The sequence below is a fragment of the Neoarius graeffei genome, chromosome 25 (genome assembly GCF_027579695.1).
Source record: "Neoarius graeffei isolate fNeoGra1 chromosome 25, fNeoGra1.pri, whole genome shotgun sequence".
In the NCBI taxonomy this organism is placed as follows: Eukaryota; Metazoa; Chordata; class Actinopteri; order Siluriformes; family Ariidae; genus Neoarius; species Neoarius graeffei.
The window spans coordinates 12,926,244-12,947,772 of NC_083593.1; the positions used below are offsets into that span (position 1 = coordinate 12,926,244).

General features: G+C 42.4%; 1 protein-coding gene across 5 annotated transcripts in view; it reads right to left on the reverse strand.

The window, feature by feature from the left end:
- Positions 1–21,529, reverse strand: part of ttc28 (tetratricopeptide repeat domain 28) — a 473,297-nt gene that overhangs the window by 8,003 nt on the left and 443,765 nt on the right. For all 5 annotated transcript variants that reach the window (XM_060909515.1, XM_060909514.1, XM_060909517.1 and 2 more), the window contains 6 exons: positions 14,498–14,638; positions 7,489–7,633; positions 3,274–3,453; positions 924–1,411; positions 322–569; positions 102–226 (listed from right to left, as the gene is read on the reverse strand). In XM_060909515.1, the coding sequence (XP_060765498.1) occupies positions 102–226; positions 322–569; positions 924–1,411; positions 3,274–3,453; positions 7,489–7,633; positions 14,498–14,638 (1,327 nt within the window). The remainder of the gene's footprint in view (positions 1–101; positions 227–321; positions 570–923; positions 1,412–3,273; positions 3,454–7,488; positions 7,634–14,497; positions 14,639–21,529) is intronic.

Genomic DNA, 21,529 nt, shown 5'->3' on the forward strand with positions numbered 1-21,529 from the left:
CATGCAGCTTGCACAGAACAAAAACAAACAGCTTTTGTGGTTGTAACGTTCGGGGTGTGATATGATTCAGAGCATGTTCTGATGCTTTGTGCGTCTCTCACAAGATGCAGCAGGACCCTCAGGGCATCTCTGGCTTTGTCCGGATACTGTAGGATCTCAGCCAGGGCTTGGCTAATCAGAGACGAGGGACTGTTCAGTTTCACATCACTGCCAATCAGCATGAAGCCTACAGAAACATGCAAAAAAGATGAGGTTTTAGCTATCAAGTCTGCTATAAAAAAATGATCATCACAGTGGCACTGTTTCAAATAATGGCCTAACCTGCCCAGTTGGAAGGATGAGAGAACTGCTTGCTGCCCTGAAGCGTTTTCATGGCGTCCGCGAGGGCGGCGCTGGCCTTTGTGCCGTTCAGCAGGGCTGTGTAGAAAGCATGGACGAACATTTTGGAGGCAGCTACAGGCACGGGCCACAAAGACACCAGCACACACTGAGCGCCTGCAGCTAAAAAGGCTCGGGTGAGTCCCACCACTCCGTCGGCTGTCACCTTACTATCGGATTCCTGGTAAGAACTGGACAGGTCGTAACACGGCACAGCATTAGCACCATTAGCATTAGCCTTAGAGTAAAGCCGTTAGCTGATACAGCTCAAGGCAACTGCAAATTGTCTGTAACTCTACTGAGAACATGGGAAGCAGACCATGGCCTGTTTAACACAAACTGTGTATGTAGCATATGGCTGATTACACAGAATAATTTTAACGTTTTCCTGTATTAAGAAAAGCACGGAAAACACATTTACTTGAAACACACTTATAAGAAGAAGACAGAAAGATACATTATGAGTTAATAAAGAAGTAAAACAAAATATATACGGATACAAAGCTACTTGTACGGTATATCCTTTAAAACGGAGACAGACTGACCCCAGCACCACTAGTTTGACGGGCAGCCGGAGGTCCAGGATGTCTGCGGCTGTAAGCAGAAACTCCTGCAGCGGTGGGCTGTCACACACACTCTCAGCGTCGCTGGCATCATCTTTGATACTGTAGCTGGATTTCACGCTGCCTTCAGTGCCCCCGGATGCCCCGCTCGAAGTATTAGCACCATGCCCAGTGCCTACGTCCTGATTGGGCGCTAGCACCAGAGCTGCCAGCTTCCAGGAGACATGTGTGGCAAAGTGGGCACACTCAGCCTGGCTCAAGGCGCTCATGACCCGCTGCTTGGTGGCACCCGGACCGGTTAGAGGCTGACAGCCCAGCAGCTCAGCCACCATGTGGGCCTCCTCCTCGGCAGAAGGCATCGGACCCCACAGCCAGCGCTCCATCACTGAGGCGGGCAGACGAGGGTTTCCTACCACTGCTGCGGAGCTGCCACCTGGGCACAGCGCCGGGCCGGCACGTCGAGGATGAACCTGAGAAAGAGAGAGAGGCAGAAAATAATTAGGTTTTATTTAACAAGCACATTCAAAGGCAAATAAATGAAAAATAAATGAATCAATCCTCATTATTTTACTTCTCTTTCCCAAACACAATACCGCACAATCAAGCAAGCACAATCTGACAAGTACAACTGCATCAAGTGTGAATCTGATATGTTTTGTCTTGTTCTAAAAGTGCTGCACTTCACTTTACAACGTGTGAATGACAGAGTACAACCCTGATTCCAAAAAAGTTGGGACAAAGTACAAATTGTAAATAAAAGCGGAATGTAATGATGTGGAAGTTTCAAAATTCCATATTTTATTCAGAATAGAACATAGATGGCATATCAAATGTTTAAACTGAGAAAATGTATCATTTAAAGAGAAAAATTAGGTGATTTTAAATTTCATGACAACAACACATCTCAAAAAAGTTGGGACAAGGCCATGTTTACCACTGTGAGACATCCCCTTTTCTCTTTACAACAGTCTGTAAACGTCTGGGGACTGAGGAGACAAGTTGCTCAAGTTTAGGGATAGGAATGTTAACCCATTCTTGTCTAATGTAGGATTCTAGTTGCTCAACTGTCTTAGGTCTTTTTTGTCGTATCTTCCGTTTAATGATGCGCCAAATGTTTTCTATGGGTGAAAGATCTGGACTGCAAGCTGGCCAGTTCAGTACCCGGACCCTTCTTCTACGCAGCCATGATGCTGTAATTGATGCAGTATGTGGTTTGGCATTGTCATGTTGGAAAATGCAAGGTCTTCCCTGAAAGAGACGTCATCTGGATGGGAGCATATGTTGCTCTAGAACCTGGATATACCTTTCAGCATTGATGGTGTCTTTCCAGATGTGTAAGCTGCCCATGCCACACACACTAATGCAACCCCATACCATCAGAGATGCAGGCTTCTGAACTGAGCGCTGATAACAACTTGGGTCGTCCTTCTCCTCTTTAGTCCGAATGACACGGCGTCCCTGATTTCCATAAAGAACTTCAAATTTTGATTCGTCTGACCACAGAACAGTTTTCCACTTTGCCACAGTCCATTTTAAATGAGCCTTGGCCCAGAGAAGACGTCTGCGCTTCTGGATCATGTTTAGATACGGCTTCTTCTTTGAACTATAGAGTTTTAGCTGGCAACGACGGATGGCACGGTGAATTGTGTTCACAGATAATGTTCTCTGGAAATATTCCTGAGCCCATTTTGTGATTTCCAATACAGAAGCATGCCTGTATGTGATGCAGTGCCGTCTAAGGGCCCGAAGATCACGGGCACCCAGTATGGTTTTCTGGCCTTGACCCTTACACACAGAGATTCTTCCAGATTCTCTGAATCTTTTGATGATATTATGCACTGTAGATGATGATATGTTCAAACCCTTTGCAATTTTACACTGTCGAACTCCTTTCTGATATTGCTCCACTATTTGTCGGCGCAGAATTAGGGGGATTGGTGATCCTCTTCCCATCTTTACTTCTGAGAGCCGCTGCCACTCCAAGATGCTCTTTTTATACCCAGTCATGTTAATGACCTATTGCCAATTGACCTAATGAGTTGCAATTTGGTCCTCCAGCTGTTCCTTTTTTGTACCTTTAACTTTTCCAGCCTCTTATTGCCCCTGTCCCAACTTTTTTGAGATGTGTTGCTGTCATGAAATTTCAAATGAGCCAATATTTGGCATGAAATTTCAAAATGTCTCACTTTCGACATTTGATATGTTATTGTGTATATTGTGAATACAATATCAGTTTCTGAGATTTGTAAATTATTGCATTCCGTTTTTATTTACAATTTGTACTTTGTCCCAACTTTTTTGGAATTGGGGTTGTAAAAGACGAAGAGCTGACCTTGGCGTTGGCCCCCAGGCTGCCGATGGAAGGCATGGCTATAAGGCTGAAGCGCTCGTACAGGTACTCGTTGGAGGAGCTTCCCTTTAGCAGAGCGAACGGGATGAGATAGAGCTCGCCTTCGAGAACCAGCACCAGTTGCCTGTGCCGACCTACTGGCCCACTGGAGTGCATCAGACCCTGGAAGAAGCAGAGAGATGGAAAGAGAAAGGGAGAATTAATGTTTGAGAGCAAATAAAATGCCACATATTTGATCATTAATTAAACTCAACATGGTTGCGTCTCTTTGATTCTGCAGTCAACTCAGTGAAAGTCAGATTTCATAGTGAAATGCGTGTTCTGTCACTCGATGCAGGAAAAGTCTTTACATAAATGCATAGACTTTATGCCAAAACTATAATACCATGAGGTTACACCCTATGTAGTGGGTCTATATAGTGAATAGGACGCCATCTGGGACGTTGTAAGCGGGGCGGGGTATTGTAATCAGTGCGGTTTGTTTGTTTGTGGTGTCTGTCTGTTAACAATCTACTGTCTAGACAGTCTAGACTTCAAATTTCCAGGGTAGGTGGGCAATGGTCCATAGATTACCTGATTAAATTTTGGGGTAATCGGGTCAAGGCGAAGGTCACCGGAAAGCTCAACCTTTCAGTCAAAATAACACATTTTCCATTATAACTTAAAAACGGTTGCTGATAGACAAATGTTTACTATTATGCACATATAGGAACTCCCATATGGCCTTTCATTTGGCACCATGATCTTTGACCTTGAGTGACCCTGAAAGGTCAAACTCAAGGTCACAGATTTTCAGAGGGCTGTACCTTGAAAACGGTTGATGGTAGACAGATATTTACCATTATCAACTTATAGGAAGTGCCATATGGGCTTTCATTTGGCACCATGACCTTTGACCTTGCATGATTCTGAAATGTCAAACTCAAGGTCATGGACTTTCAAAGGACTATAACCTGACAGCTGATGATTGAGAAATATTACCATTATCAACATATAGGTATAAAATAAGTAAGTGGTGCCGGGTGAGGTTTGTTTTGCCTGGCAACACTTGTTTAACCGGCGAGTTGGCCTAGTGGGTAGCGTGTCCGCTTCTCGATCAGGAGATCGCGAGTTCTACTCATGGTCGGGTCATACCAAAAGACCATCATAAAAATGGTGCCTAATGCCATCTGGCAAGGCATGCTACAATACAGATGCGAGTGGGGAGTCAATCTTTCGTGGTTACCAGAGGACCAGCTCCCCACTGTAACCCTAGCTATACATTATATATATATATATATATATATATATATATATATCCAGCTCCCCACTGTAACCCTAGCTATACATTATATATATATATATATATATATATATATATATATATATATATATATATATATATATATGCGAGAGACCGAGGGCTATGAAACAGAGCTCGGCGCTGCCAAATGCGCCATGAACGGTGTGGGAAGGACTTTGACTTGTTTAATCTTGTGTAGAATAAAAATAACACACGTATCTGAATACTGAAATAACACATATGGAACTATGCAGCGATCTAAAAATTAATACATTTGTATCATAAGCCTTGAATATCTTTAGGACTATTAAATACAGTGGTGCTTGAAAGTTTGTGAACCCTTTAGAATTTTCTATATTTCTGCAAAATATGACCTAAAACAGCATCAGATTTTCACACAAGTCCTAAAAGTAGATAAAGAGAACCCAGTTAAACAAATGAGACAAAAATATTATACTTGGTCATTTATTTATTGAGGAAAATGATATTACATATCTGTGAGTGGTAAAAGTATGTGAACCTCTAGGATTAGCAGTTAATTTGAAGGTGAAATTAGAGTCAGGTGTTTTCAATCAATGGGATGACAATCAGGTGTGAGTGGGCACCCTGTTTTATTTAAAGAACAGGGATCTATCAAAGTCTGATCTTCACAACACATGTTTGTGGAAGTGTATCATGGCACGAACAAAGGAGATTTCTGAGGACCTCAGAAAAAGCGTTGTTGATGCTCATCAGGCTGGAAAAGGTTACAAAACCATCTCTAAAGAGTTTGGACTCCACCAATCCACAGTCAGACAGATTGTGTACAAATGGAGGAAATTCAAGACCATTGTTACCCTCCCCAGGAGTGGGCGACCAACAAAGATCACTCCAAGAGTGAGGCGTGTAATAGTTGGCGAGGTCACAAAGGACTCCAGGGTAACTTCTAAGCAACTGAAGGCCTCTCTCACATTGGTTAATGTTAATGAGTCCACCATCAGGAGAACACTGAACAACAATGGTGTGCATGGCAGGGTTGCAAGAAGAAAGCCACTGCTCTCTAAGGCCAAGTTTACATTAGACCGTATCTGTCTCGTTTTCTTCGCGGATGCACTGTCCGTTTACATTAAAACGCCTGGAAACGCCGGGAAACGGGAATCCGCCAGGGTTCAATCCAGGTATTCAATCCAGATCGTGTCTGGTCCGGTGCTGTGTAAACATTGAGAATACGCGGATACGCTGTGCTGAACTCTAGCTGGCGTCGTCATTGGACAACGTCACTGTGACATCCACCTTCCTGATTCGCTGGCGTTGGTCATGTGACGCGACTGCTGAAAAACGGCGCGGACTTCCGCCTTGTATCACCTTTCATTAAAGAGTATAAAAGTATGAAAATACTGCAAATACTGATGCAAATACTGCCCATTGTGTAGTTATGATTGTCTTTAGGCTTGCCATTCTTCCACTTGCAAGTGGTAAGTGACGCGCATGCCCGACATGCACTGAGATCACACACACAGCGGCTCAGTCCCAAATCACTGCTCGTGCGCTCCACTCACGCGCTCTGTGAGCTGCGCAGGGCCGGAGTGCGCACCCTCCAGAGGGCACTCGCTGTTCAGGGCGGAGTGATTTGGAGCGCAGGATGCCTGCGGAGCCGAGCGTATCCGTGTATTGGCGTTGCTGTGTGCACGCGAATCGTGTATTGGCGTTGCTGTGTGCACACTAATCGTTTTAAAAACGTTAATCTGATGATCCGCTGATACGGTCTAATGTAAACCCCACCTAAAAAGAACATTGCTGCTCGTCTGCAGTTTGCTAAAGATCATGTGAACAAGCCAGAAGGCTATTGGAAAAATGTTTTGTGGATGGATGAGACCACAATAGAACTTTTTGGTTTAAATGAGAAGTGCTATGTTTGGAGAAAGGAAAACACTGCATTCCAACATAAGAACCTTATCCAATCTGTGAAACATGGTGGTGGTAGTATCATGGTTTGGGCCTGTTTTGCTGCATTTGGGCCAGGACGGCTTGCCATCATTGATGGAACAATGAATTCTGAATTATACCAGTGAATTCTAAAGGAAAATGTCAGAACATCTGTCCATGAACTGAATCTCAAGAGAAGGTGGGTCATGCAGCAAGACAACGACCCTAAGCACACAAGTCGTTCTACCAAAGAATGGTTAAAGAAGAATAAAGTTAATGTTTTGGAATGGCCAAGTCAAAGTCCTGACCTTAATCCAATCGAAATGTTGTGGAAGGACCTGAAGCGAGCAGTTCATGTGAGCAAACCCACCAACATCCCAGAGTTGAAGCTGTTCTGTATGGAGGAATGGGCTAAAATTCCTCCAAGCCGGTGTGCAGGACTGATCAACAGTTACCGGAAACGTTTAGTTGCAGTTATTGCTGCACAAGGGGGTCACCAGATACTGAAAGCAAAGGTTCACATACTTTTGCCACTCAGAGATAAGTAATATTGGATCATTTTCCTCAATAAATAAATGACCAAGTATAATATTTTTGTCGCATTTGTTTAACTGGGTTCTCTTTACCTACTTTTAGGACTTGTGTGAAAATCTGATGATGTTTTAGGTCATATTTATGCAGAAATACAGAAAATTCTAAAGGGTTCACAAACTTTCAAGCACCACTGTACGTCTCAGAATGTCTTCAAAACTATATTAAAAAAAATCTAAATGAGGTGTGTCGAAGATTTTGACTAGTCTGTACATAGCTATCATTTATTTTTGCCAGTGAGACATCGAAGAACAAAGACAGACAAAACGATCATTTGCTCCCATAAAACTCTACAAACTAACACAGGCCAACTTCTCGAACGTGTATCGAAAGGAATCAAATGAATTAAACTAAAAAAAAAAAAAGCAATAAAGATAAATAAATACAAACGATATGAGGTGCATTCAGTAGTGCCTCACCCCCTCCATAGGAGCGATGAGAAGGTCATAGAGGGCGCGTAAGGGAGGCTTGCTGAGGGTGCTGGAGCGGCGAGAGAGGGAGGAAGTCCCCTCTTTCACTGGAGACACTGTGTTACTGAACAGACTCGTCATACTCTGACAGCTCCTGAGGCAATGGATCACACACACAATATACAGTAATACACAGTGAGAATTAGAAAGCAGGACAGACACTCAGCTATAGACACCACACCATACAGCATGGCCACTAGGTGGCACTGTGTATCTATGCAGGAAGCTGGTATGTCGTGGTCAGAACAGCGAGCCAGCATCAGAGCACAGGCTCTCGCATCTAGGAGATATAAATGGTAACTTGTCGTGATCATATTTTGTGATAGCTGTTGTATTTTTAGCTACATGTCCATTCACCTAAACCTAAGAGGGACAAAGAAAGATCTGCATATAATGTCGACAAGGTTAATTAATGAATGTTTAATGAGCGCATTTGGTTTGTATGCTGTTGATTAACTAGAAAAATAATTGGATTATCGAGCGGCGCCTTGCAACCACAATAGTCTGAGTCACTTCTAGATAGATTAGGTATGATCACTGGCAGGTTCCTCTGTCTGAGAGACTAAGGGGAGGTTATTGATTGTAGATGTCGCCCCATGCTAATGAAGCCAGAGCGTTCGTATCTCCTCGGAGCGACTCATTACATCAGAAGTGATTCTCTCATTAAAATAAGGCACTTTGCAGAATATTCTCACATTATCTTGTGCTCTTGTTCCCCCCTTTTGAGGAGTCCTGTAAGTGTTTTTTTTTTCCTGTCTCAGTCTCTCTTCAACACTCTTTAAATAAACGAGGAAGTGCAATAACCAGCTGAATGGCAAACTTTACCCTGACACTGACTCCCTAATGATCAACTTTGCCTGGAAGCTTCGTCACTGGACTGTCCTACACCTATTAGCAGCTCAAATGTTTACTAATTGTTCACTGATTTAGCGATCGATCAGTTCTCTGTTTTCTCCTGCTGCAATGTTTAACAATCATGTCCTAAGGGACTGCTGCAGCTGTGAAATTCAAAAATCGTTCTCTCACTCTGGACTAAATTATGGAGAAAACTTCAGCTAATACAGTAACGATGATTAAAGTATTATATTATTAGATATCTTACAAACTGTGGCAAAACGCTGCTTTTTCGAGGGCTTACCATCCATAACCTCAGTAATATAATTCGCATTTATGCCATAATGCTGCTGAATTCTCAAATCTGATTGCTCGCTTTAATCCGATTAATGCGTTCATTCAATACATCATCGTTTCACATAAGACTAATAATAAAAACATGACAAAAATCTTCTCTTACTATAACCGCGCACCCCTTCGTGTTTAATTCCTTACATATTAAAGATAAACCAAACAAATATGAGTAAATGATTTAAATTTATTGTCAGAAGCTTTTATCCAAAGTGATTTACAATTAAAGCACAGTCACCATATGGATAAGCTGCAAAGCTTCAGAGTAGCGCACTAGTGCCATTGAATTGCTGTTAATTGTGCTTTTTCTTATGCCGATCATGAATTTGTGTCTATTATAAACTTGTTAAATTGCGTATGTAGCGCACATGTTTTTAACGCACTTCATAATTTATTATTATTATCATCTCATCTCATTATCTGTAGCCGCTTTATCCTGTTCTACAGGGTCGCAGGCAAGCTGGAGCCTATCCCAGCTGACTACGGGTGAAAGGCGGGGTACACCCTGGACAAGTCGCCAGGTCATCACAGGGCTGACACATAGACACAGACAACCATTCACACTCACATTCACACCTACGGTCAATTTAGAGTCACCAGTTAACCTAACCTGCATGTCTTTGGACTGTGGGGGAAACCGGAGCACCCGGAGGAAACCCACGCGGACACGGGGAGAACATGCAAACTCCGCACAGAAAGGCCCTCGCCGGCCACGGGGCTCGAACCCGGACCTTCTTGCTGTGAGGTGACGGCGCTAACCACTACACCACCGTGCCGCCCCACTATTATTATTATTATAAATATTTAAATAATATTGCCTGGCTTTGAGTGGTATATCAGAGATATATTCCATTCAGCTAGCATGACATTGAACAAGTTGAAGATTTACCAATATTGAATGCTGATTCTGATCGAATGTAATTCAATGTTCTGTCGATCCAATATACTGTACAAAGTTCTAACAATAAAAATGGTACAAGTCCAAAAAGCCTGAACAACAACCCAACTTCTATACAAGCGATATCCAGGCTGACAGTTCAAGTTCAAAGTTACTTTTGGTCGTAGTTAATTGTTCCACTGCAGTTGTTCAAAACAAAAGGGCTTTGCTGAGTGAAGTCCACGAGTGAAGTCCTCTTGTAAAAGTCTCTGTCACTTTTCTTCACCTCAAAGAGAACTTTGACAACATTTCCACTATTGCTCTCTCTTCCAGGCTTTCGATGTCCATTGGTATGTTTTTCTCTTGTAAAATATGCATGAAGAATATCCAGTGAAGTTTTGGTAGCCTTTCGGGTGTTCAGCGCGTCTGTCTCTTTAAATCTTCTGCTTTTAATGAAGCAAACCTCGCAGCCATGTTTGTGTACAAACTGTCAGTCACTTGCTAGTGCAGAAGTTTTACATCTCCGACGTGTCTCTTTTCCAGTTTTTCCATATATTTAATGCAGAAGATTAAATGTGTGACGAATATCCAGGGAAGTTTTGGTAGCCTTTCGGGTGTTCAGTGCGTCTTTCTCTTTCAAAATTCTCTCTAATCTTCTGCTTTTAATGAAGCAAACCTCGCAGCCATGTTTGTGTACAAACTGTCACAGTCACTCGCTAGTGCAGAAGTTTTACATCTCCGATGTGTCCCTTTTCCAGTTTGTCAGTGTCCGTTGGTATGTTTTTCTCTTGTGAAGAATAAATAATGAGGTTTTGGTAGCCTTTTGGGTGTTCAGAAAAGTTTTGTCATTTGATCTTCGCATAAGCTCTGACGTATGATGATGTGTTGTCTTGACAACGTGCGGTATTCGAACAATATTGCACACTCATTCTCCATTGGGGAGAGTGGCGTAATACATGGAGGATAAGCGATATGATAATGTTGCAACCCGCTAGAAGGGAACAGAATACATGTTTTTATTCCATGGAAAAAGTGTCCTGTATGTATAATAATAAGCGATATTTAACTTTCACACTGCTTTAAGTTCAGAAGTACGTTTGTTACTTACAAAACACATGTGGACCTGATTCAGAGTTGAGCTAAAAGAACACAGTAACAGGTCCAAATCAATATTCGGACCTCAAATTATCTATAGACTAAAACACATGGAGGACAAAGTTTTGATGTGCCTTGTTTTTTTTTTTTTGTTCTTCAGCAATATCCACGCCGCAAGTCCAGCACCACTATCCAACCTCTTACTTTCTCTTGTGAAATTCATGTTTTTGGGTTAAGTAAATTCACACAAAAACACAGAATGCCATTTAAGGACAAGATTAAATATGTGATGGTCTGGGAAAACCCATGAGATGTCACTACATTTGGGCAAACAACCAAAAATGATAGAGTTTTGACGACAAAAAAAAAAAAAAAAGGCATTTTGCGCAATTTGACATCTCTTCTTTAAGAAAACATAAATATACCAAACTGGAAATGCTTCATATCCTTTCTAAGACAGCTTAGACTTTTGGCAAAGATAATATTAGGCCAGTTTAATAAACGCTGTGGTAAAAACCATCAGTCTGCCTAAAGATGTTTAAAATTTTAAGACTTTAAAATGAGGGCGGCACGGTGGTGTAGTGGTTAGCGCTGTCGCCTCACAGCAAGAAGGTCCGGGTTCGAGCCCCGGGGCCGGCGAAGGCCTTTCTGTGCGGAGTTTGGATGTTCTCCCCGTGTCCACGTGGGTTTCCTCTGGGTGCTCCGGTTTCCCCCACAGTCCAAAGACATGCAGGTTAGGTTAACTGGTGACTCTAAATTGACCGTAGGTGTGAATGTGAGTGTGAATGGTTGTCTGTGTCTATGTGTCAGCCCTGTGATGACCTGGCGACTTGTCCAGGGTGTACCCCGCCTTTCGCCCGTTGTCAGCTGGGATAGGCTCCAGCTTGCTTGCGACCCTGTAGAACAGGATAAAGCGGCTAGAGATGAGATGAGACTTTAAAATGATCTAACTACGCTTATGGTTGAGATACACAAAAAAAGAGAAATATGGTGGTTTCAGAACAACATATTGTAGAAAATGTGAAAATTCACCAGGTGAGGGGGTTTCCCATACGCCACATAATACAGAGACATGACATTATAAAATAATCATCACAACTTGTACTGCAATTCCCTCGAACAGCCACAGTATCTTTCACCCCCACTCCTCAACCCAACCCCCCCACCAAGCTTCAGGCTTTCTGCTCCTGTCTGCATATCTTGCGAGTACTGGGTTCATATCTATGCATTATACATACTTATATTGTATTATTTAGAACATAAGAAGACGAAGTATGTCGCTTGAAATGTACAGGTGTTATATTATTTTGCACCACACACAGACACAAATATTTACATTTTGTACTGCAACGGGAACATAACACGTACCTGATCATGGAAATGATGTTGCGGTCTTGGGTGGTTCTGAGAAAAATATTTACAGTCTTTGTAGGCTGAGGTCGAGGAAAATTTTACTCGAGGTTATGACAAGGCTGATGTGACGTTGGACCAAGTGTGAGCACTTCGAGTTCACTGTGTGAGAAATTGGCCTTTCTTTAATTTAGCATGCTTCGTCATTCTTCTAATTAAGAGTATTGTTTATTACTGTGGTAAGATTGTGCTCTTTTATAGGTTAACACCTATTAAATGTAGGTGCAAACCGAAAACTCGCAAAGATGGCAAATTAACATGATTATTTTCTATTTATAGACCATTTCCAACCACTGACCTTAATACATTTAACTATTACTAGAAGTTTGTTGATATCTTGCCTACTTTTGACTTGCCTTATTTGAAATTGGATTTATTCGGGATGCGTTAATCCAATTGTTTTAAAGCAGGTTTTTTTGTGCTACTCGAACAGCACTGACACTGAAATGAGTAACCTGCTCAGTATTCATCAATTAGAGCAACATGGTACATTTTATTTAGCTCTCTCATTTCCTGTAGACATGTTTTCTTGCCTCGACGGCATGTACTGCAATTTGTTTGCTGTACGCAGACTGCTTCTGGCAATGAGCTCCTTGTGTTGAGCGTCATTATTAAGATATTATGGCACTGCTATAGGAAGCGCATGTCTCATCAGTGCTCATTAAAGATGCTGTTTAAATGCCATGATGATCTTTTATCAGGTAGGAAGGGACTGCACGAGCTCTTCTTGATATTTTCACAGAGCACAGTTTGCAGTCTGCTTTGCTTTGATTGCCATCATTAACTGAAAAACACGTCCAGATCGCTGTCATTTGATGTCTAGCGAGAATGTAGACTAGGCCTACGTTACATTATCACCTCTGGGACCACGTGTATAAACAAGAGTGCTCTGAGAGCACAATATCCCGCGCTGGTGACTAGGCCATAACTCTGGTAAAATGTGACTGAATTGAACGAAATTGCAATATGTGTATTACCGACATAGAACAAAGAATCCTGCCAATTTCGTGAAATTCCTCCAAAGATTGTGAGATGAGTTGATTTCAGAAGGCGAGTACCCTTCCCGGGACAGACGAACAGACAGACATCGCCACGATATAATCTCCCTTCGGGCCTTTCGGCCAGCGGGGGATAATAAAAATTGCGAGGGGAGTTGATTTCAGAAAGCAAGCACACCTTGATGAAATCGCCAAAGTACAAGTTTGTTAATAATCAGGGCAGAACTCTGGTAAAATTTGCCCAAATTAAACGAAATTTCAATATGCACAGAACTGTCATATAACAAAGCCTTTTGCCAAGTTTGGTAAAATTCCTCCACAAATTGTGAGAGGAGTTGATTTCAGAAGAACGTACACACTCATGAAATTGTCAAAGTACAAGTTATTTAATCAAGTTTCAAAACTGGGAAAATTTTCACAAACGAAATTAAATCGCAATATGCATATTACCGTCATATAACAAGGCCTTTCGAGAAATTCATCCAACAATTGTGAGAGGAGTTGATGTCAGAAGGCGAGCACACCTTCATGAAATTGTCAAAGTACAAGGTTGTTAATCAAGGGCCGTAACTCTGGTAAAATGCGACCGAATTGAACAAAATTACAATATGCGTACGTACTACCGACATATAATAAGGCCTTTTGCCAAGTTTGGTGAAATTCCAACAAAAATTCTGAGAGGAGTTGATTTCAGAAGGGAAACACACACTCATGAAATTGTCAAAGTATAATTTTGTTAATCAAGGGCTGTAACTCTGGTAAAATGTGATCGAATTTAACGAAATAATATGCGTACTACCGACAGATAACAAAGAATCCTGCAAAGTTTCATGAAATTCTTCCAAAAACTGTGAGTTTGAGTTGATTTCAGAAGGTGAGCGCCCTTCCTGGGACGGACAGACGGATGGACATCGCCATGACACAATCCCCCGTTGGGCCTTTCGGCCAGCAGGGGATCTCATCTCATTATCTCTAGCCGCTTTATCCTGTTCTACAGGGTCGCAGGCAAGCTGGAGCCTATCCCAGCTGACTACGGGCGAAAGGCAGGGTACACCCTGGACAAGTCGCCAGGTCATCACAGGGCTGACACATAGACACAGACAACCATTCACACTCACATTCACACCTACGGTCAATTTAGAGTCACCAGTTAACCTAACCTGCATGTCTTTGGACTGTGGGGGAAACCGGAGCACCCGGAGGAAACCCACGCGGAGAACATGCAAACTCCGCACAGAAAGGCCCTCGCCGGCCATGGGGCTCGAACCCGGACCTTCTTGCTGTGAGGCGACAGCGCTAACCACTACACCACCGTGCCGCCCCCCAGCAGGGGATTAAAAAAATAATAATAATAATCAAAACTAGAATCCACTGTGTTTGTTTGCTATCTAACCTGTTAAAGAGATTGTTTCTGGACACCATCCTGAGGAAGCCGGTCGGGTCGGTGACCGAGTTCAGCTTGTTGTTGAGCTCTTCAAACTGCTGGTCCAGTAGATCCCCTGCCTCGCTCTCGGTTTCACTACTGGAACAAGCTCTGCCAAAGAGAAACAAAACAATACATCATCACACCCACACTTTCATTCCAAACATGTCTTTTTTAACAACCTTCATAATATACACTGCTGCGCAGATGGAGTTCGAAAATCACTTATCGCTCCTCTGTAAATCTCCCTTAGTCTATGGATTTCCTCAGGTCTGCACATTTCCTACAAGCAACATCAATTTTAGAGTTAAAACGGCTGAAAGAGGGCCTTAATGTGCCAGTCAGCGTTTCAATTATGCAGCTGGCTGCAGTCTGAAGAAAACACATCTCCACTGACATCAGAGACAAAGAGGAGAGAAAAGAGAAGAGAGTGAGAGAGGAAGAAAGCGATCATGTCACTACAGTCCAAGACGCAGAGCTGAGTCACTCCTGCACTGTCCTGAACTTAGCCACACATTCAGTGACCCCTGAGTTGAAAATCACAGCACGTACCCACATACGATGCAAGTACTGTATACTGCAAAAAGTTGAACGATACATGATAATATATTTATGTATTCCTGATGCATATAAATGCATTGAAACATATCTAATATTCCATACGAGTTGTCACTTTTCTGCTCGTTTCGTCAGCAAAAAAACTTCAGGATTGTTTTCAATATCAAATAAAAGCATCTCAGACACTGCCGTAGGCCAATGTCTATACATAAATTAAAATCATACAGAATTATATGCTTTGTAGTATATATTATGTTTCATATATAATACATCATCCTGTCCATGTAAACCACAATATGTGTGAAATATATAAAGGTCATAGTCATAATAATCATCTGTGCATTCTAAAATACATCAAGAACATAACGTTAACATGTTATACAACACATTTTAACATGCACATCATATATATAAATATATATATATATTTTTTTAATTACAAGACACGCCATTGGTGATAATTGTTTGTTTGCCGAAGAAGGAGTCTCCAGTGTCAGTGCTTTGTAATAGTCAGAGGTGTTCATTAAAGTTATACTGCCTTTCAGATTTTTCAAGTGTAGGTCAGAAAAAGAATTTTCCCGACACCCAGTTATTTTTGTTTAGTGGACCGAAAGCTAATGAATTCGAATCACAGATTTCCAATTTTATTCGTTTTTTTTTTTTAAATGGAGCAGTTAATGAATTTAGAGCCATGTGGCCCTAAATTCTCCACTATTTCTTCCTGCTTCACCATGACGCAATACAAGATACTACGTCATGCATGACGTGGTGGGCTTTCCCCGTTTGTGCAAAGCATTGTGGGATACAAATTTAAAACAGGAAAGAGCAATGAAGGATGTGAGTGTGCGAATGGAACGTGAAAGACCGACTACAGTAACAGAAAGCGAGAAGAAAAGATGTTATGTTATATACGAAGGAAAGGAAACGCAGGACCAAACTAATAAATATCAGTGGTTAGCGAGCACCTCAGTGTGATCGGCTGTTCGTTTAGCGACAGAATGATGGAACTGTCAGTGCACGGTCAAGGTAAACCTGTAGATGGCAGTAATGCAACACTGTGGATGCCAGCTGCTGTAAAACCCTAAAGATGAAGAAGACGACGACGACTACTACTAAGGTAAGCGAGCGCATGCACACACGGACTTCCTCTGTCTGCTTGACTGTGCGAATTGAGCAATTTCATGCACATTATTTGCTCAGAAATCTGCTCAAATTAAATAACTTCCCAGCCACAGAATGGCCCGTTTTTTGTTTTTTTTTAGATATTACAAAAATACACATATCACAATGACCAAATTTCAGAGCGAATTAAATTTCACAGATTTTATGAAATCGAAAGGCCGTCTACTTTTAAGGTTTCTGAAATGGGAACGTCGTCAGGAATTTGTGGTTTTTCGGTCATATGGCACACCGTTTTTTTTTTTGTCTTAATCATGTAATTTCAAGAATAAGACAGGATTGTGAAGGAAAAACTGTTTATAGCCGCTATGCTGTAAGTGAGAACAGGAACTAACTTGTAATTTTTTCAATAATAATCATGTTTAACTTGACGGCAACAGAGATGCTTCTGCCACCAAGTTTAGTCTCTGATGTTTCTAAATTTTATGCCAGAAATACTCTTACAATAGACTTCAAAAACGAAGACGTTATTGAAGAAAAGCCATTTCAGACATTTGACTTTGACCCTGTTTGGATCAATTCCCAATTCTAATCAGTTCATCTGCTGGTTACAATGATAGTTCTATAAAAATCCTACAAACATTCAAACGCTTGTTCTTGAGATAGCTCGTTCAAAAGAATCTTGGAACTTAAAATAAAAATATAATGCTTCTACTACTAAGTGGCAAAGGCATAAGAATAACAGTGTTGGCAAATTGCAGTGGTATAAGTGGAGTAAAACACTTCGGGATGTCCTGTTAGTGGTAAATGATCATTACTGGTAGGAACAGTAGCTCCACTTCATGTTGGGCTCAATCATCACACCTTATTAATGATTATTTTCTTCTAATAGGACAGAGTGTTTAATTCCTTACTTATTATTTGAAACGTTAATTCAGGGGTTTTCAAAGTGTGGGAGAGTCAGCCCCCCTCAGAGAGCAAATAAACAACAGCCCCCCCCCTACAATTTTTGTTGTTGCTATACTTAATGTTCCATTCGTATTTAAAAAAAATGGTTGTTGTACACATTATTATTTTTTTCTTTTATACATTTTAAACATCTGTGCTTTTTGAAAACATCTTTTTTACACATTTAAAACATCTGCTTTTTTAAAAAAAAAAATCTTGTTTTACACATTTTAAACATCTCATAGCATCGTCAGCTCGCACCTCTTGGCAGACAACACACTGTGGCATCTTCAGATCCAGTCCATGAAAATCCAAACTTTAAATAATCGTGGTCATATGTTGGTAACTCGCCAGCGCCCCCTATAACGATCCCACAATTTCCTTGCGCGCTCCACCCGGATGTGACGTGAAGTGGAACTGCTTTAACTGTATCGAGAGCGCCTCGATTCGCTCTCTCATGTTCTGACTACTGGAGTGGTCGGACGGACTGTAGGCACGCAAGCTACAGTGTTGAGACTAACCGCTATTGTCTGAGAACAGCCTGTTCAAATTAGTTTCGGCCGAACTTTTGAACGACCCGCTAAGTTTCAGCGATATAGTGGTTTCGATTCTAAACCTTTGCAAAGTTTAACTACAGTTAAGTAGTTTTCCACGCTAAGAGGCATTTGCGGACAGCTTCGCTCCTCTCAGCCTTTTTCTCGTCGACGCATCACCGGAGGTTTCTCCTGAAGCACCGTGGGCCAGCTAGGCCTTCATCTCCCTGCTTCGTTAGCCGCGGTTGGACGCAACGCGCCGCTAACCTCCTCTCCTCGGACTGCGACCCTCAGCGCGGACATCGGAGAAAGAACTTCCATCGCATTGAGTAGGCACTTGGGCAAATTTTTAATTTGTAGCTTATTCAGATGGTTGTTAGGGTCATGTTTAAGCTTTGAGCTATTTAGCATACCCGCTCAGACACGGAAGGTGTTTGTTTGTTTTTATTGTTTGTTTGTTTGTTTTTATTGTTTGTTTTGGTTCTGTTTTTTTTCTTTGAACTTGTTAGACAGGGTATCTTGCATGATATCTTTCCTTAACTCCATTGCTAGCTTCCCTATCTGATTAGCAGCGCAGCGACAAGTTTGTTATTTTAAGCTCCGAGGCTAGACCGCTACAAGGCCTAGTTCTCTCCATCCAACACATATACACACTCTCTCACACTCTTTCTCTCTCTCTCTCTCGCGTTGAGTTCTTTGCCTAGATAGTCTGTTGGAAATTGTTAAGTGCAGTGTTTGGATCCAGCTGTAGCGTGGTCAGATTCTCCTTAGCAACTTATTGCTAGCTGGTAGGCTTGTGTTCTCGACTAGGCCTGCAGGCGCCATTTTTCCGACGCCATTTTGATACCTTCCTCATTGAGTTACCTGTGATACGACACCTAGGCACTGACCGCCATTTTGTTTAAGCATTGCCAGAGTGGCTAGTCATTAGCATCTGCCCACAGATACCTACACAAAGCACACATTAGCCACAGAGCTAATCCTTTGTTCTATTTAGCTAACATTCCTTTGTTTTAGCTAACATTCCTTTGTTTTAGCTAACGACAAGCTAGGTCACACACACACACACACACACACACACACACACGCATCGGCTTGCCCTAGCCTCACACACACGCACACACAAGGGATTCTTTTCTTTTTCCTTCTATCTCTTTCTCTCTCTCTTTCCCTCAAATTTATAGTCCAGGTGTAATTGTTCCATTGTTTTGTCTTGTTATTACCTTTGCTGACATTGAATGTATTTTGAGTTTATTATTATTAGTGAGTAGTAGACAAATAAAAGCTAATAAAATTGAATTGCATTTTACTTGTTCCTGTTGTTTATTCACAAGGTCAACTATTTAGAACTCCCTTTTTCCTTCAGAATTTAGCTTTTGTATACAACTGGGTTTCCCATCTAATACAGAGCTACCATTAATCTTGAATGTAACCATTCACGGTGAGTATTAAGATTAATAATTTAAGATTTTATGAGACTGATCTTTATTTATAAATTGATTAATTTAATTATCAATTATTACATAATTTATAATTTAATTAATCCCAATTCAACCTACATTAAAGTGGTGCCCCGTGTGAGGCATAGTTTAATGACCTTGTGAATTTCTCAACAATAACTTGTAAACTGCTGTATACCCAAAATCAACTGCCAAGGTATAACACAGATGACTTTAATGGTGAATCATTAACAGTGTGTTAATCACAGAACTGAAATTCAGCTGCCAACCACAGTTAGCTGATAAACTGGTTTAATTGATTAGTACATTAGAGTAATATCTAATCCAAGTACTTAATTAATATTATTAATAATAATAATCATTATTGTTAACTAATTATTAATTGAGCTAATTAATACAAGTGAAACATTAGTGAAAACAAAGTAGCTAAGAAACCACATCAATTATTTAGCAACTTGGATTAAATTAAATTCTAACCTAATCAACACCTAGTATTAATTTCCTTTAAGTTAATTAATACATTTCGAACAAAATGTCGCGTTCCCCATCAAGGGAGTCAGAAGGGCCCCTCCTCTCTCTCTTCGACGTTGTAGGTGATTTAGGCCAAGTCCCGGAGGATAGGAGAAATTACTTCTGTGATCTGGACCACAAGGCTCGCTTTGATGAAATACACATAGCCGTTAGGGAACTTAAGGAGCGTACTATGACTCTCCCAGAAGGGCTACCCAAATTGTTCATGATCTACTATAAGGAAATGGAACATGTGTGTATGACCCTCGAACAAGAGAAAAGAACACTAAAACGACAACTGGCCGAAGCTCAAAGGAGAGCAGAAAGCGCGGAGAGTAGCCTCGTGAGCCTGAGAGCCACACAAGATGAACTAAAGCGCGAAATAGAATACCTCAGAGAAGAAGTGACGCAAGCACGTCGCTCAGATGAGGGATCGGCCAAACCCTCCCAAGAACAGAGTTCCGCTCTGGAGGAGGAAGAACCTGAGCTTAGAACGGTAGATCAGACACCGCACTCAAGCTCAACTCGCGTGAAAGTCGCGCGATCGCCACCTCGTGGCGCTGGGAGTTTTTACTTTACTCCCCACTACACCCCCTCGCGCTTCAATATCGCTGCAGCCTCTAGCCCGCAGAAAACGCCGCGCTACGTACCCTCAGACTCCTCTGACGGAGAGGCCGCCTACAAGCCGAAACGCAGACATAGGCGATATGAGAGCAGCTCAAATAGCGAAGACAGCGAGGACCCCTACGGGTCAAAATCAAAACGCCTCGTCGCAGAACGCAAAACTAGGATCCGCCAAATCGACGTCCTTGCGAAAGACATAGAGCGTTTTGAGCCGGAAAATCATAGACACCGAAGCGTTAATGATTATTTCCGGGAAATCGAGCGTAGCCTCCTGGACCTGCCAGAGGCTACGTCGCATGAAAAGGCCAGACTAGTCTGGAAAACTTTAGGTAGCGGCGTACGAGCATTCGTTGAGACCCTACCGCAGTCAGTCCTCGACAACTACAAGAAAATACGTAAGTACTTGAAAGAGGAATACTCGTTGTACGAGGACGAGACTGCTGCGACGATGGGTGCTATTCTGATCAGACAGAAACGAAGCGAACACCCTCGCGAGTACTACCGTCGGCTCCGCGCAGCGTACTTTCAGGGCAGAAGCGAGCCCGGGCTAGAGGAAGATCGCAACTTCAAGTCCCTCTTCCTCCATAACCTTCACCCGTGCATCCGTAACCAAGTAACACTCGCGTGTCGCCAGCGCCCCCATACTATGAGAGAAATGCGTCGCACCGCACAACTAACGTGGGAGACGTTCGTCCGACCCACGGACCGCCACGAGGACGATCCCAGAGTCCTCAGCCTATATGAGCAGGAAGATCAGTCCTTAGGCCTAGAAGGGGGTGAAGCCCCAAACCGCGGGCCCCCTTGGGCGAACCCAAACCCCGGCCACCAGACGTCGAGTCAACCCAAAGGTAACTGGAAAGTTCGACAAGCTGGAGCCAAGGGGGAACAGGGCTCCAACGCCCACGGGCAAGGTAACCGCAAACCTGGCAGTCACGGCCCTAAATCTCAGAATAGCGGACAGTCAAGGCCCCATCGCAACTCCTCTCGAAGGGAGCGGAGCCCTAAGCTAGCTACCGCTAAACAAGCCAACCAAGAGCCACTTGGGATGGCAGAACTGAGGGCTGAATTAGCACGGATTAAACAAGCCAACCAAGAGCCGCTTGGGATGGCAGAACTGAGGACCGAATTAGCACGAGTTAAACAACTGCTGAGCAATAAGAACAGGAAGGGTAAGCCGAGCAAGGACAGGGACGAACCGTCAGCATGACTAGGCCGGGACCCATCCCCACCACCACCGCGTGTCTACCTCG